At 35.2% G+C, this 16136-nt stretch overlaps 2 protein-coding genes across 3 annotated transcripts in view; one reads left to right on the top strand and one right to left on the bottom strand.

Annotated features, from left to right (window-relative positions):
- LOC311628140 (uncharacterized protein C4orf54) overlaps nt 1-16136 on the bottom strand; it is a 336764-nt gene that overhangs the window by 274499 nt on the left and 46129 nt on the right. The window lies entirely within an intron of this gene.
- MTTP (microsomal triglyceride transfer protein) overlaps nt 1-16136 on the top strand; it is a 48388-nt gene that overhangs the window by 11018 nt on the left and 21234 nt on the right. For both annotated transcript variants that reach the window (XR_014795974.1, XM_084895126.1), the window contains exons 4-10: nt 4200-4307; nt 5965-6081; nt 6375-6514; nt 8196-8346; nt 10527-10684; nt 14729-14897; nt 15714-15821. Coding sequence is in view for 1 of the 2 variants with exons in the window: in XM_084895126.1 (XP_084751252.1) it covers nt 4200-4307; nt 5965-6081; nt 6375-6514; nt 8196-8346; nt 10527-10684; nt 14729-14897; nt 15714-15821 (951 nt within the window). In the remaining variant the exon portion in view is untranslated. The remainder of the gene's footprint in view (nt 1-4199; nt 4308-5964; nt 6082-6374; nt 6515-8195; nt 8347-10526; nt 10685-14728; nt 14898-15713; nt 15822-16136) is intronic.

The raw sequence follows: 16136 nt of genomic DNA, 5'->3' as shown, positions 1-16136 counted from the left end.
ATGAGGAAACCAGTCAAGAGAAGAAATTTGCTTAGGTTCACAGCACTGACAAGTGGTGGAACTGGAATTTAAAACACAGGGTCTAATTTTAGAATCTATGCTGGAAACCACGATGGTATACTACCTTCCAGCTGGAAAGCATTTGGGGAAAATATCATCTTTTTTGTTGACTTGAGCATCCCTATTTCATTCTTCATTATATCTATTAACTCACTTGATTTTCGCACTCCACAACTTTGTTAAAAACATGAAATGCTGTCATTTTCTTCTCTGGCCTTCCAATGTGGCAAAACGCTTGATCCTATAAAATATTAATTGCGTTTATAGTCTTAATGACAACCAATCATTTTATAGCTCCTTGGATAGCAGTTGAGTACAAAGTCTTTTGTTACACACATGAAAGAACTTGGTGCCCCCACTGTTCAAAGGCTGGGATGAAGCTGCCACATCATTATTTGAGTGACTCCACGGTGCCAATTCTATAGGAGCTATGACTTGTCATGATTTACAGGTTAAAGTACATTGTGATATCTTTCAATTATATGATAAAGAAATTACTGGAAAAAGACCCATGAACCTGGAGACTAAGAAGCTATGTGGAATTTTCAGCCACATCACTGTCAGAAAGATCATTATTTAAACCCTTGCTTCTTCAGCTTACGATGAGAGAAGATGGGAAAGGAAAGGTTGAATTGTTGATTAACATTTTTTTAAAAGAGTATTTCTACGCCAGGCTCAAATTAAATTTCACTCCTTGAAATTTCTGTGATTCCAAGGATACTCATTAGCGTGTATTTCTTGTCTTTCCTTAAAACAAGCTGTTTAAAGCTTCCATATTTACATGATAAAAGCTGATTTTTTAAAAGCCGATTAAAACACTTAGGTACATATTTATCGAACATCTTTTTTTTCATGCCCAATAATTTCCCCTACCTAAGTGTCGGGGCATGACTAGTTTTGTCTATAAATCATAAATGAAGCTGGAAACATGATAGTTTTCTGGTTAAGTTGATTAATACTGACAAGCAAAAGGTGCCTCAAGTTGCAGCATGGATTCTTCTTGATCTAAAATTCGAATCCAGTGAGCTGGATAGTTACTGAATTTCCATTTCTGGCTTTGCTGTCAGTATTGATTAATCACGTGGCTGCTGGGTCAGCCCTTTATTTTGTGTTGTTTCTAGGAATTGGTTTGCTCTCTGAATCTGCAGGGTGGTTTCTGTACATACACTGAGCCTCCCAACTAAATGTGACACCTTGCAACTCTCATTCCTCATAGACTTCTTCACTTGTCCATTTTCCAATGTGCTGGTTCATATGTATCATATATACCAAAGATCTGTTTAGAGCTATAACTCCAGCTAAATAGAAAAAAAAAAAATGACTAATCTCTCTTTGCTGGGATCCTTTTTTAAAATTTTTGCTGCTAATGTAATTTTGCTTTCTCTTGTTTTTAAAGAATGTATAAATTAAGGGAATATACACAAGCATTTTTGATCCTAAAGAAAAAGTATGAATAATCCCTACTAATTTCAAGGGGAAATTGACCCTCAAAATTTGGCAGCAAGAGGCACCTCATCTCCTTCCCCAAAACCCATCTCCCTCTCTATGTTTGGTTTCCTCAGGTTCAAGGCTTAGCTTGTCACTAGGTTGTGCCACTATGGCTCTCCGGAAGTTCTGGGGACTCTGAATTTAGATAAGAGTCCTGTGCTCTCAGATATGCAGAGCTCATTTCAAAACCGAGTGAAGAAATCAGTTTTATGGCCTGAGTGTAATAAAACTTAATTCCTTCTGTGAAATAATAAATGTAAGTTACTGCAGTGATAGCCACATGGATTGAACTGCAAAGTTCTGACTTAATTACTTTTTTTTAAAATTATCAAAAGCTTGTTAATTCTAACAGTTTTGACCCAGCTAATATAAATTCTAGTGCTGTCTGTTTGAACCTCAATGGTCTGCACTAAGAGAACCGAATTTAGGCCCCCAGCTGAAACCGGTTTGGCTCAGTGGATAGTGTCGGCCTGTGGATTGAAAGGTCCCAGGATCAATTCCGGTCAAGGGCATGTACCTTGGTTGCAAGCACATCCCCAATAGGGGGTGTGCAAAAGGCAGCTGATTAATGATTCTCTCTCATCAATGTTTCTAACTCTCTATCCCTCTCTCTTCCTCTCTGTAAAAAATCAATAAAAATATATATTTTTAAAAAAGAATTTAGGCCCCCAAAGTAGCAGTCATACAAAGAAAAAGAGACTTGCCCACTTTTGTAGTTTTAGGAAAGTAATAAAAATAGAAGGAATGAAAAAAAAAGTCTCTTTATGTTTCACAGTTTACATTATTTAGCCTTCCAGGAAAAATAAAAAAACTCTCAAACAGCATTTTATTAGGGACTAGTAGTCAAGAGCAAATCTTGATCCATAGAAGTGGGTCAATAATAGAAGAGCACTTCACTCTATGCAGAGTCCCGAGATTAAATCTGAGAACTGGGTTTCCTGAAATTTTAGGTCAAGCTTTATAAATAGTTCAGGCACATCATTTTTTTTTTAGCCTGGAAGGACAGTGAGAATATGGATGATAAGTAAAAGTATTTTTCCCACTTTTTTTGCTTTCTAAAGAAAAGAAAGACTGAGGCCTAAAAAGTCACAGGTCATAAGCTTGTGCCACTCAGTGGTCCTTCTAATTGTACTCGGGTTTAAGTGATTCAGTTATGAACCTATAATAGTCATGATATCTGGAGATATCATACTCTGGAATATTTGAAAAAGAAGTTACAGTGTAATTCCTAAAAAGAAATAAAGACCCAGTTCACAAAATAGGACATCAGAAACTCAGCCTGGGATCTGGGAAATTGTCAGTGATTTGTTTGAGAATAAGACACCATAGATTTTCAGATGCTGAGGTCAGTATTCCAATTCCTTTTATACCTGGACAAACACAATTACAACACTTAAGGTTTGTCCAGTGTAATGACTAAAACTGATTACGAGTTGGATAAAGTACCTAGTAAATCTGTCATTAGGCAGAATACATATAGAAAATAAAAATAGAGATTTGAGGCAATTGTGCATAATTCAAGCAAAATATTCTGTTCTAAGTTATGGAGAATTTTCATGTAGGCTGAATTGTTCAGATTGGTATTAATTGAATTCATTGAACAATTAAGGAGCTGTTTTACTTCAGAAGTCATGGTTGGCTTTAAAGAAAAATAAGAAGGTATTCAGGATATTTCTAGTAGAAGTTCTCAGCTGTAATTACCATAGACCTTGGGAATTTTTATAGGGAAGCTATATCCATCCTCTAGTCTTAAATCGTGTGAACTCTTTGGAGTTAATACAGGGTGAAAATGATAGCCTGGTTTCCAGAAAATGTTCTTGGTATTTTATCCTTATTTCTTAAACATGACCTAAATAATCAAAATGGTATGAGGCATTGTTATCACCCCTGTGCCTATAATAATATCAAGGATGAAGCAAAGCTAAGGAAGCCATTTACTGCTGCAGCCAAATCACAGTCACTCTCCTCATTCCACCCTGTGTTTCCTGCTTTCTAAAGGGAAACTCAAAGCAGTGCCTGGAGCAGGCCATTCTGGAACCCAATCAGCCTGAGGTCTTCCCAAGACCTTCTGTATCTGCTTAGACTGAAAGCCAACATAAGTGCTGTGGAGGGCCACGCAGAGACAATAACCCTGTGGAACTGTGTTCATGGGCATTATGGCCACGTCAGGGCCCTCATCAAAGCCCTTGGCGGCCGTGCTTTCTCTGATTCTCAAGAGTGGTGATTGCCATTCTCTTCTAAAAACCTATTTCTTTGTTGTTTTAAACCTTGGTCAGTTTTTGTTTCAAGCAGAGTTACAAGTAGAGAATATGTCGACTTGTTCAAAGAGAATGTTTCTAATTTCTAAAATAAAGCAATCCTTATTTTCACAGAAATCCCAGCCTATGTCTGAACCCTCTTTCCCCTATGCTATGCCCATCTTGTTCAGAGCCTTCACTAGCAGTCTCCTGCAATTTCATATTCTGTTGGTCTAGCTTCTTAGAAATTTAAATAGCTTCTTTTCACAACAAAAGAAACCCCAGTAACAGATCTCTTTCTCCTGGAATTGAGAGGGATAAGAATCTGAACCTTTCCTGCCACTTATTTAACCAAATATGAAGAAAAAAAAATGAATTTTGGCTTTATTTATATTTGTCTTTTTCTTTCCTTAGGTCAAAAACTTCTACTCATATGAAAATGAGCCTGTGGCCATCCAAAATATCAAGAGAGGACTGGCTAGCTTATTTCAGATGCAGTTAAGCTCTGGAACCACCAATGAGGTACTTACTAATATGATTAAAAACTCAGAATCTTATTTGTCAATAGATTTCCCTAGATTATTTGTATCGCTTTCTATTTATAGAAAGTTAGTAAAAGAAAAAAAAAAGTTGTTCTAACCAATTTGGCTCAGTGGCTAGAGCGTTGGCCTGTGGACTGGAGGGTCCCAGGTTTGATTCTGGTCAAAGGCATGTAGGGGATGTGCAGGCGGCAGCTGATCAATGTTGCTTTCTCATTAATGTTTCTAACTCTCTATCCCTTCCTCTTCCTCTCTGTAAAATATATATATATATTTTATATATATATTTAAAAAGTTAATACTATGGTAATACTCAGTAAAGGTAAAGGTAAGCTGGATGGTCATGTCTCATTTACACATGAAACAAATTGCCATTTACACCAATGTGTACTCACATACAGGGTAAAGGGAACTCCACTCAGTTACACTAAGGAGACTTAAAGAGTGACTGAAAGACAGAGATGCAGAAAAACGTGGGGACATTCACTTTGTATCCCTTTTCCAAGGGAAGCTTATTAAAAATATAGATTCCCAGGATTCACTATAGATTCTGATTCACTACATTAGGGAGGACCTAAGCATCTATATTTTAGCAGTTTTCTCAGATAGGTTGAATGCATTGTCAGTTTGACAACCTATTTGTCTATACCAGTGGTTGGCAAACCGTGGCTTGAGAGCCACATGTGACTCTTTGGCCCCTTGAGTGTGGCTCTTCCACAAAATACCACAGCCTGGGCGAGTTTATTTTGAAGAAGTGGCATTAGAAGAAGTTTAAGTCTAAAAAATTTGAGTCTCAAAAGAAATTTTGATTGCTGTACTATTGATATTTGGCTCTATTGACTAATGAGTTTGCCAACCACTGGTCTATACCAACCCCCTTCATTTTACAGATGAAGGAACTGAGGTTAAACTAGAGAAGTTACATGGCTCCCCCAACACCACACTTGGAGTTAAGGTGTAGCTGAGTCCAAGTTTCCTAGCCTGAATTCAGACAGCCCAGGAGTGAGTGAGAAAATCTGATGGCAGGGCTGGGCCAAGGGAATGTTAGCTTGCTAGAATGGAGGTTGGGTGTGGTGCTGGCAGAGGTCTGCTGAAAGGCCAAAAGAAGCTAAACAGAATTTGTAAGGGAGATATTTGCCTACACTCAATTTGTTGATGTGACTTATGAGTTGAATTAATCTAAACAGGTTTTTAATCATATTTAGCTGGTCAGAGGATGCGCGCGCGCGCGCGCGCGCACACACACACACACACACACACACACACACACACACACACTCTCACAAACAATACACAGCCTAGATATAACATTAAAAGCAACTTCCCTTACCACATAATTACCCATTTACCAGAGGTTTTGGATTTGACCATGCTATTTGTCCAGTTCTTAGTACACATTAGAGAGAAGTCAGAAATTCATTATTATTCCTTGGGCAGTAAAAAGGCACTAGTAAGATTCAACCAAAGAGGATGAAAAAGAACCCACTTGCTGCAGGAAACATTGAGTTCTTCCTGTCAGCCTGGACAAAAAGGCAACCCCCCATGACATAGTAGGGACCCCAATTTTCAAGCTAATTCCCTCTGGCATTCAAATGATCCATGTGAAAGTCCTAAACACTATATCTTTACTTTATTTTCAGGTAGATATCTCTGGGGATTGTAAAGTGACCTACCAGGGTCATCAAGACAAAGTGATCAAAGTTAAGGCCTTGGATTCATGCAAAATAGAAAGGCCTGGATTTACAGCTATAAATCAGGTATGATTGATACACTTTTTTGAAGCATCTAAATAATTACATTTTGTAGAGTTGAATTTAAAATAATAGAAGATAAGGTAATGATGTAATTTGGGAACTTTCTAATTTTTAGTGAGGTATAATTTCACATATTATAAAATGAACAGGTTTATTTTCATATGTTATATGTTTGAATGATAGGGGAGGAGTGAAAAGGAAGCTCCTTTGATGATTAAAAGATAGTTTGGTATTTAACTTAATTCAAAGATAGAAAGCTGATTAAATGTTACAACTACACACATTTACCTTTTTAGGTTTTGGGTGTCACTTCGAAAGCCTCATCCGTCACTACCTACAAGATAGAAGACAGCTTTGTTATAGCTGTGGTTGCAGAAGAGACACATGCTTTTGGGCTGAATTTTCTACGAACCATTACAGGCAAGATAGTATCAAAGTAAGACAATGCTGAAATTTAAAATTTTCTTTATTCTTTTTCCATAGATTATTATACTTGGTTTTTAAATATATACAGTGTTTCCTCATTTTGACTGTGAGCTTCTTGAAAACAGTAATTTATATCTTCCACATATTTTATTTTCCACATTATCACCAATAAGTATTGCATGTATTAAATACTATTTTAAAATACAGTTTCATTAAAAATTAACTGTTTATTAAATAGAATTTAAATTTTAAAAAGACAATCTGATTTATTCTAATTTATTTTCTAATTTCTCTGTCAAATGTCTTCAATGTTAGTATTAAAAAGGTGGTGGCATTTACATGTTCTCTCCTTGCGATTTGTTTTTGTTACTGTTGTTAAGAAACACATAAAAAGTTTCATAGTAAAGTGATGTGACAGAATTTTTATATGATTTATAGTACTTACACATTCAAGCTTGTTATTCCAATTTGAGAAAAATTCTTTGGTCAGAATAGGTCTCATAGGGTTAAGAATTAGAATTTCAAATCTAATAGTATATGTTATTTTCAGATTTTAATTTAGAAGAACATTATTTTAGCATTAAATGTATTATATTTTATGACATTATTTCACAACTATTTCCTCTAAAGTAGCTGTCATGTCAGAGATGAACGGTTGCAACATTTTGGGAGAGGTGCCTAAAATTCTTGAAATGTAATTGAAGTCTCATCTAGAATAGAATTTTGTGATCTACTATTGTTTTCAAAGAAATTAACATTTTTAATTACTAATCAGGTCTTTCAGGTTTTCATTGCTCTATAACAAACCACTCCAAATCTAGTGGTGTAAGAAGCAGCATTCATGTTATTTTTCTCTTTAAATCTGGGGCTTGCCCTGCCCTCTAGGATTGCCTTTCTTGGTGTCTGCTACATAGTTGCAGGTAGTCATTGACTAGACCTTTTCAGAGGTTGCTCCCTCAGCTCCCTGGTATCTGGGCTGGGAGGACACAAACTACTGAGGCTCCTCATGCATCTCTCTTTATCTCCATGTGGTTTCTCAACACGGCAGCTTCAGGGAGCCAGACTTCTCTCATGACAATTAAGTCTACAAAGGTACACGTGCTGCTAGTGTGCCAGACTAGCTGAATTCCCTTTTATGACTTAGCTTTAGTAGTCATGTAGTGTCACTTCTACCATCTATTATTGGGACAGTTAGAGCCCCTGCCCAGACTCAAGGAGAGGGATGTATACTCTACCTCTTGATGGGAGAGAGGTTCTAAAAGATCATATTATACAAGAATATTATCAAGGCCATTTTTGGAAAATGAAGATTTCCAAATTGTCTTAGTTATTAAGTGACATGTGGTTGTATTAAGGATATCATTTTTAGAAAGCTGGGCTAAATTCAAAAGAGGGGACATTGCATATCTTGTTAAGTATCCATGCAAATTTTCTTCTCTGTGTTCTCTTGTCATTACATTTTGAAAATCCACCCTTAAAATTTCAGTCTTTGAATAAAATCATTCTTCTAGAAATATTTCATAATTATCTTGAGGTTTGTGTTACCGTTGGAGACATCGCAGTTTAAAAGACCTGGCCTTAACGCAACGTGAATAAATTAGTATCTTTGTGTGCCCCCAAAATGGAAATTAGTAGCTTGTTCACTCAAAAGAATTCTACTGATGTGATATTTTTCTTCCTTGGTTATTCAGGCAGAAACTAGAGCTGAAGACGACCGACGCAGGCCCAAGACTGATGTCTGGAAAGCACGTAGAAGCCATAATTAAAGCAGTTGATTCAAAGTACAAGGCCCTTCCCATTGAGGGGCAGGTGTTCCAGAGCGAGTGTAAAGGATGTCCTTCTGTAAGTGTGAACAGTTGTGCTGTGCAGCCCAAGATGGGAATAATCATGGCTTAACATTCTATTTTACTTTTCTCTCCAATTTTGTGAAGAAAGTTTTTTTTAAAGAACTACCAACCACTACAGAGTTATAATGACAGTAGCCTAATATATCTAAGTTGATGCACGACAATAATAATTAACAAGTAATTATCCACCATCTTAAATAAAAGAAATGTTATGACTTAATGACAGTTTCTTAAAAGTAACTCCTAGAATTCAGGGGAAATAATAGCCTACTGAAATTAGGGGGAAGCATCTGAATCCTGAAATTTCTTCCATTAGTAACAGTATGTCCACAGGTGAAATGGTTTACTGAGCTAGCTCAGTGTTCTGAGTATTGCTATGAGGACAAAAAAGGATATTTAGCTCTCTGCTTAAATGAAGGAATACTTCTTTACCACACTCCAACCTGCCCTAAATTACAGCCAGAAATGAGACAGCACACCCCCAAGGCAAAGGGAAGATCATCTTGTAACATTTTTAATGCAACAAAGAGAAATTTCATTTATTGCATGAATTTGTTGTGATGTATGGCCACAGAAATGACTTTAGGGTCCTGCACTTCCTAACAGTTAATCTGTGTCAGGAGAGCAAACCCTTGGCTTTATGGTCTGTTCATAAGTAGAAGATATGCTTCCCTGGGATATTATTAGTGTTCAGTAAAGTAGAATCATCAAGAACTAATACTATAATTTGCTTTAAGCACAAGGCACTAGTTCCTTACTAATAATTAACAAATAGTTAATTATCCACTATCTTAAGTAAAAGAAATGTTATGACTTAATGACAGTTTCTTAAAAGTAACACCTAGAATTCAAGGGAAATAATAGCCTACTGAAATTAGGGGTAGCATCTGGTATCAAGAGCATGGACAAGCATCTGAGTCCTGAAATTTCTTCTCCTACTTACCAAAGTTGAATTAAGAGAAAACAGAAAATCACCATCTCAGATTTTGTTTTTTCTTTTATTTGTTTTTCTTCCATAGATCATGTAATGTTCCAGTGTAGTTTTCTAATGTCATATGAGATGAAAATTACTTAGGAAAGTGACTAATGAAACCAACCAGCTTTTCTTATGGAACTATTAGTTTCTCCCCCATAGTTATCAAATATTATGAACCATCTATGATTTTTATAACTATTTATTCATCATTATAGGGAGGATTTATGTCTTTAAGGAATTTGCTTTTTCAACTTCAGTATAATGTCACGATTATAACCTTTTAAAGAAAAACAAATCTGACTTTATATTGATAAGCTCTTTGCTCTCAGAAATGACCCAGTAAATCATTAGCTAAGTATAGCTGGAATTTTTCTTTGCAATATCCTCTTAGGATTAGATAACCAAAGGGATTTGAAAATGAGAAAATTATGTCTATTGCTCATTAGAAGGAATGAATAATTTAGAAACTGGTAGCATGCTGATTATCCCAGAGTTAGAGTTAAAGTAGTAAATTATGAAAAATAAGTTCTTTAGCCTATTTCAAAGTCACATGATGTCATTAAATAGGACTATATACTATTCTTAAAACCACGGTAGCACAATAATAGTGTATGTCAGAATTACCTTTATGTAAATATTGTTGTACTTACCATAGATATGAGTAATGAACACAGCCAAGACCTTAGCAATATTAAAACATAGCATTTCATGCAAACAATGAAATAAAGAGAGAATAGAGAGCTCAAATTATTAGAAAACAATGGATTTTCAGTGAGGTCCCAGTATATAAGAAACCTTCACAGTTCTAAATGTTTTGCCCTCCAACATATTCTGTTGTTAATGAAAATTCTGCATAGTTTCACTATGAAAGTCAAAGCCTGGCCTCAGATATAATTCCCTGGTTATAGCAATGGAATGACCTATATGCCTGGAAGCCCAAGGTCCTTTGAGCTAACTGCTCATAGACAAAAACAATCCTCCTACAGAAGTATCATACACAAGGTTAGCAGGCCCTTTCTACTTGCCTCTGAGGGTCACAGGAGAGGGCAGGGGGTAATCAGGTATATTAAGGCAAGATACCAAATGCTCTTTTGCTTGTCAGATACAAGGAAAAAAATTATTTCTGGGGAGGACATCTCTTGTAAATGTGGATGCTCTAAATTATGAATGGGGAATGAGCCTGCAACCCTGTCTTGCAGCTCTCGGAGCACTGGCAGTCCATCAGAAAACACCTACAGCCTGACAACCTCTCCAAGGCAGAATCTGTCAGAAACTTCCTGGTCTTTATTCAGCACCTGAGGACTGCGAAGAAAGATGAGATCCTCCAGCTCCTAAAGACTGAAAACAAGGACGTTCTGTAAGTTCCTGGAACGCTGTGCGAGGTTGTCTGTAGGAAAGCAATTCTGGGTTGCTTTCTTTTTATTAAGCAGGAAACACTTCTTTTTAACCAATAGCCCCAACTCCAAATCAATTATTTTGTTGTTCTGCATTTTCTTTGAACAATTATGACACAATGCAGACATCTAATGCTGACTTAGCCAGAAATGCAATAACAAATTTTCAGCAGTGTCTCAGAATGGACTTTTTTTTTTTTTTTTTTTTTTTTTTTTTTTTAGTGTGTATGAGTAAATCAGGTACAAAGATATAGGGAAGGACTTCATCATAACACCATGCAACCCATGCTGCCTCACTGTTTTTGAAATTTTTTTCTGGGAGCTATTCATTAGCACTTGAAAAGATTTCAGAGTTCGTTATAAAAACAAAAAAGTATGAATTTTTCCACAGAAAAACGTGATTTATTTAAAATCCAATAATCAGCCCAAACAAAGCCATGTTTTATATGGAATAGTGAGAACTGAGGTAAATAGCTAAAATAATCTAAACAAAAGAAATATGTACATAAAATGGATATTTGATGCAAGAGTGATTAATTTCACATGCATAATTGATAGAGTTAACTTAATTCTCAAATTTACTTGGTCTATGAATATGAGCATTTTTGGCAGATAAGTAAATTTTTCTGTAAATACAAATTCAGCTATGTGATACTAATTGTCCTAATTGATGATATAGAACATGGCTCAACTAATTTGACAGACATTGAAAACTAGCCATTAACATAATCAGAAATGGAAACTGGCCATGTTACACACCCTGAGTTCAAAGGACTTAATTACCCTGCCGGGACCGGTTTGGCTCAGTGGATAGAGCGTCGGCCTGTGGACTGAAAGGTCCCGGATTCGATTCCGATCAAGGGCATGTACCTGGGTTGTGAGCACATCCCCAGTCGGGGGTGTGCAAGAGGCAGCTGGTCGATGTTTCTCTCTCATCGACATTTCCATCTCTCTGTTTTTCTCAATTCCTCTCTGTGTAAAATCAATAAAATATATATATATATATTTTAAAAGGACTTAATTACCCAAAAAGAAGAGAATTTAGTTTTTTTCCTGAGAAGTCTTTATTCTTAAATGTCTATGTTATTTACTTGCCTTGAGGACATTAAAAAAATTTATAAGAATTTCATATAACTAACCACACAAGTTGATGGCTCTCTTCAAAAATAAATTTTTAGCCGAAGCCAGTTTGGCTCAGTGGTAGAGTGTCAGTCTGCAGACTGAAAGGTCCTAGGTTCGATTTTGGTCAAGGGCATGTACATTGGTTGCGGGCACATCCCCGGTAGGGGGTGTGCAGGAGGCAGCTGGTCGATGTTTGTCTCTCATCGACGATTCTAGCTCTCTATCTCTCTCCCTTACTCTCTGTAAAAAATCAATAAAAAAATAAAAAAAATAAAAAAATAAAATACATTTTTAAAGCAGAAGTTAAAAGAGGTACAAAATCATAGATTTTCAGACTGTTTTCATTATAGAACTTTAAAATATATTGGTAGGATGATTTTTCTTCAGCTCAAAGATAAAAATGCTAACAAGGAAAGTGCAAAATTAGCTCTAATTTATAATGGGGATTAAACTAAACTTTAACCTTATTTGTATCATAAAAATCTCAAGGCAACAATAATTTGGATGACTTCATAATGCATTTTCTAAATCAGCTTATTTACACAATATCATACCATACCATATGTAACACTCATGTAGCATAGGATAGATAGTAGAATGGCATGAGGTTGAACTGCAATCAGAGGACCTGGTTTTAAATTCGACTTCCAACAGTGTATAATCCTCAAGCAAGTCATTTACATTTAGGCTCTCTGAACTTCATTTTCAACATCGGTAAAATACAGAGAATAATTTCTTTTATTTCTTGTAAAAGGGTGAAAGGCAGGGTGGTGGAATGTACCATTTTCCAAAGTGTCTGTTGTACTGATCTTGTAATTTACAGAATGTTAGCAAGTTTGCCAAGAGGAAAGGATTCTGTGAGCAACTGAGTTGAATAATACTGGGTAAAACTAAGTCAAATAGTTCTCTTTGGTGCAGACATTTGTAACGTCTTTATTCTGATAAGTTTAGGTGTAAGTTTCTTTAAACATTTTTCAAACTTACATGACCTTGAAAATACCTTTTCTAAAAGCATTTTATAGGACTAGTGTTGCATGGAAATCACTTTGGGAAACAGTGGTATAATTAAAACTAGCCATTAACATAATCAAAAGTGGAAATTGGCCAAGTAACACACTCAGAGAGAGCAGTAGTAGACACTGAGTTTGAAGGACTCAATTACCCAAGAAGAAGAGAATATCATTCCCCCCCTAGAAATCCAGAGTCAGGAAAACCAGGACGAACTATACTTTTATCAGCTGTGGAACCTTGAACAAATGACTTGATATCTCTGAGTCTGTTTCCTTATCTATGAGAGGGAATATTAGTATTGAATTGACAGATATGTTCAGTGAGGCTATTATATTAGGAAGAGCATGTATTTATATAGCATTTATAATGTGCCAAGCATTATTCTAAGTGTTTTACATAGGTTATGTAATTTAATCCTCCAACAATCCTAAAGTGACTACTGTTTTTAGCCCTGTGTTACAGATGAAGAAATTAAAGCAAATAGAAGCTACATATCTAAAATTTCTAGTGCAGTGCTTGTATAATAGACACTTAAGAAGTATCTTTCAGTCTTTATTTCATTCACTGGGTTTTTGTTGGGTTCAAAATTACATAGTACAAGTAAGTCTTTTTTAAAAATATAAAACACTGAACCATCTATTGTATGATGTGTTTATATGGATGTGGAATAAAATATTTACACACGTACTATGTTCATTAGTATGATAAGCTTCTGAAATTTTATCATCCCAAGCTCCGTAAACCAAAGATTCTTGATGGTAGGACCCGTACTAAAACTTTCCCATAGGACTTTTGTTCTGCTCACACATAGTCATATGGCTGAACTATACCATGGGGCTTTTTATTTTTTAAAACGTGAAGAAAGCTTTCTCCCTTGGATATAAATTAAAGTTAAAAAACTCTTCCAGCTTTCTGGTAAATAATACCACCCTAGTTATATTAGGCAATTGGGGAATGAGTATATTTACAAAGCTAATTGTATTACTCGTATAGAAAATGACTTGAAATAAATTTATAATTTTATTTATATACTTTTTATTTACAAATCTCCAAATTATATTTGGCTTAGATTAAAATACTAAAATTGTTTGTTTGTATTTTCTGAGCGTACATTGAATGAGAGAGGGCAGTTAAAAGAGAGGTTTAAAATAAAATGTGGGTGGTCTTTTTGAGATAGTTATTTTTTTGTTCAGCATTATGCTAAGCAAAATAAGCCAGTCAGAGAAAGATATCACATGATCTCACTTATATATGGAATATAATGAACAACATAAACTGATGAACCAAAATAGAACCAGAGAAAAAAATATTTTAAAATATAATAGAATTTAAAAAAATATCTTAGAATATAATATTTAGAATATAATAGAAATCCTGTTATTTGCAGATTTTTAATATTGCCTACAACTTTTGTGATATTACACTATGTTAGTACAGTTTTGGTAATATTATATTTAAAATATCTTTTTCTTGAAATATTAATTTTTATTGCATATAGTATTATTTTTTATATTGTTTTTCTTGAAATGTTAATGTTTATTGAATTCATTATTATATTTAAAGTAGATTTTCTTGAAATATTAATGTTTATTACATGTGACATTATTATACCTAAAATAATTTTTCTTGAAATATTAATATTTATTGCATGTAACATTATTATATTTAAAATCTATTTTCTTTAAAATAAAAAATTTTAGAAATATAAAAAAAAAAAAAGAATTGCAAAAAACCACCACCAAAAAACAAATAAAAAAATGTTCACTTCTTTAGGAAATTCAAACCAATGGAGAGTCTGTAAATGGTAGTGATTTTAAACAGGTCTGTGAGCCCCCTAAACACTGACATCTGTAACGACACCTTTTTTTTTATAGACCACAGCTGGTGGATGCTGTCACCTCGGCTCAGACCCCAGACTCATTAGATGCGATTTTGGACTTTTTGGATTTCAAAAGTGACAGCAACGTTATCCTTCAGGAGAGGTTTCTCTATGCCTGCGGATTTGCCTCCCATCCCGACGAAGAACTCCTAAGAGCCCTCATTGTAAGTCAGATGGACACTGGGAAAATGAAGGCCCTCACCACTAAAAAGCTCTCAGCAATCGAAGCAGTGATTAAAAGTTGTGTGCATCAGCATGAAGGCAGAACAGGAGCCTTCTGATTATTCATATTCAAATTCTGTTGAACTACTTTGTATTCATTAATTATTAACTATAGTAATTATTTCATAGTGTCTTCTTTGCAATTCCTCTAACTAACAAAGTAGACTTTATAGAAATTTAAGGACTGTGTTTACCTATCATATAATATGATATAAGACAAAATTTAAGAGGGGAGAAATCTTGGTCAATTCAAAAAGTTATTTAAAAATATTTCTTTTAACTTGAAAGATCTCCAAGATATTTAATACACAGTATGTTGAAGAGATACCAGTCTTCTGATATTAAACAATTCACATTGGAAATAAGAGCTAGACTTCTCTTGGGTCCAAGATTTTTTTTTTTTTTTCTTAAGTACATTTACCCACTTATTATCTAATCGAACAGTTCAAAGTCTGGTGGGAAAATGGGTCCACTTAAGAATCTGATAAAAGTATGAAGCTCCTTTACACCCATGTGTAAAATTATACAGAGCTTTTTGTTTGTTTGTTTGTTTGTTTGTTTGTTCACTGAATTAGGAATCCAATCCATAAACTTCTAGGGGGTTCATTGACCAATGTTAAGAATATCCGGAAAGGGGAGTTTGCAATATAGGAATGTAATTTCCTTAGGCACTGGTTACTTTATTTCTTAACTTAAAAATATCCCTTGGAAACGTTTCAACTGTTTGACAACTTATTTTATCCCTTTTCGGCTAACAGAGTAAGTTCAAAGGTTCCTTTGCGAGCAATGACATCAGAGAAAGTGTTATGATCATCATCGGGGCCCTGGTCAGGAAGCTGTGTCAGAACGATGGCTGCAAACTCAAAGTAAGTTGAACCCCGTCTCACGTGGTACCCAGGTGCCTCCAGACCATCCTCCTCAACACTCACGTACTGCCCATCATGGCTGCTCTTAATCCCCTCTACCCTACTCTACTTCCTCTGTTTGCATAGCAATTATTGCCCACTGACACACTTTACAATTCGGTTATTTATTATGTTTATTGTCTCCCACTGAAATGCAAGCTCCATGCAGAACTGGATCTTTCTTTCAATACCAGTTGCTTAAAATGATATTTAGTACCCAGGTAGTGTTCAATAAATACATGCTAAAAAGTGAATCATTTATGAACATATTTTCAT

This window comes from Pipistrellus hanaki, assembly GCF_964339955.1.
Source record: "Pipistrellus hanaki genome assembly, chromosome: 1".
Classification (NCBI taxonomy): domain Eukaryota; kingdom Metazoa; phylum Chordata; class Mammalia; order Chiroptera; family Vespertilionidae; genus Pipistrellus; species Pipistrellus hanaki.
This window is presented reverse-complemented; position numbering and strand designations above follow the sequence as displayed.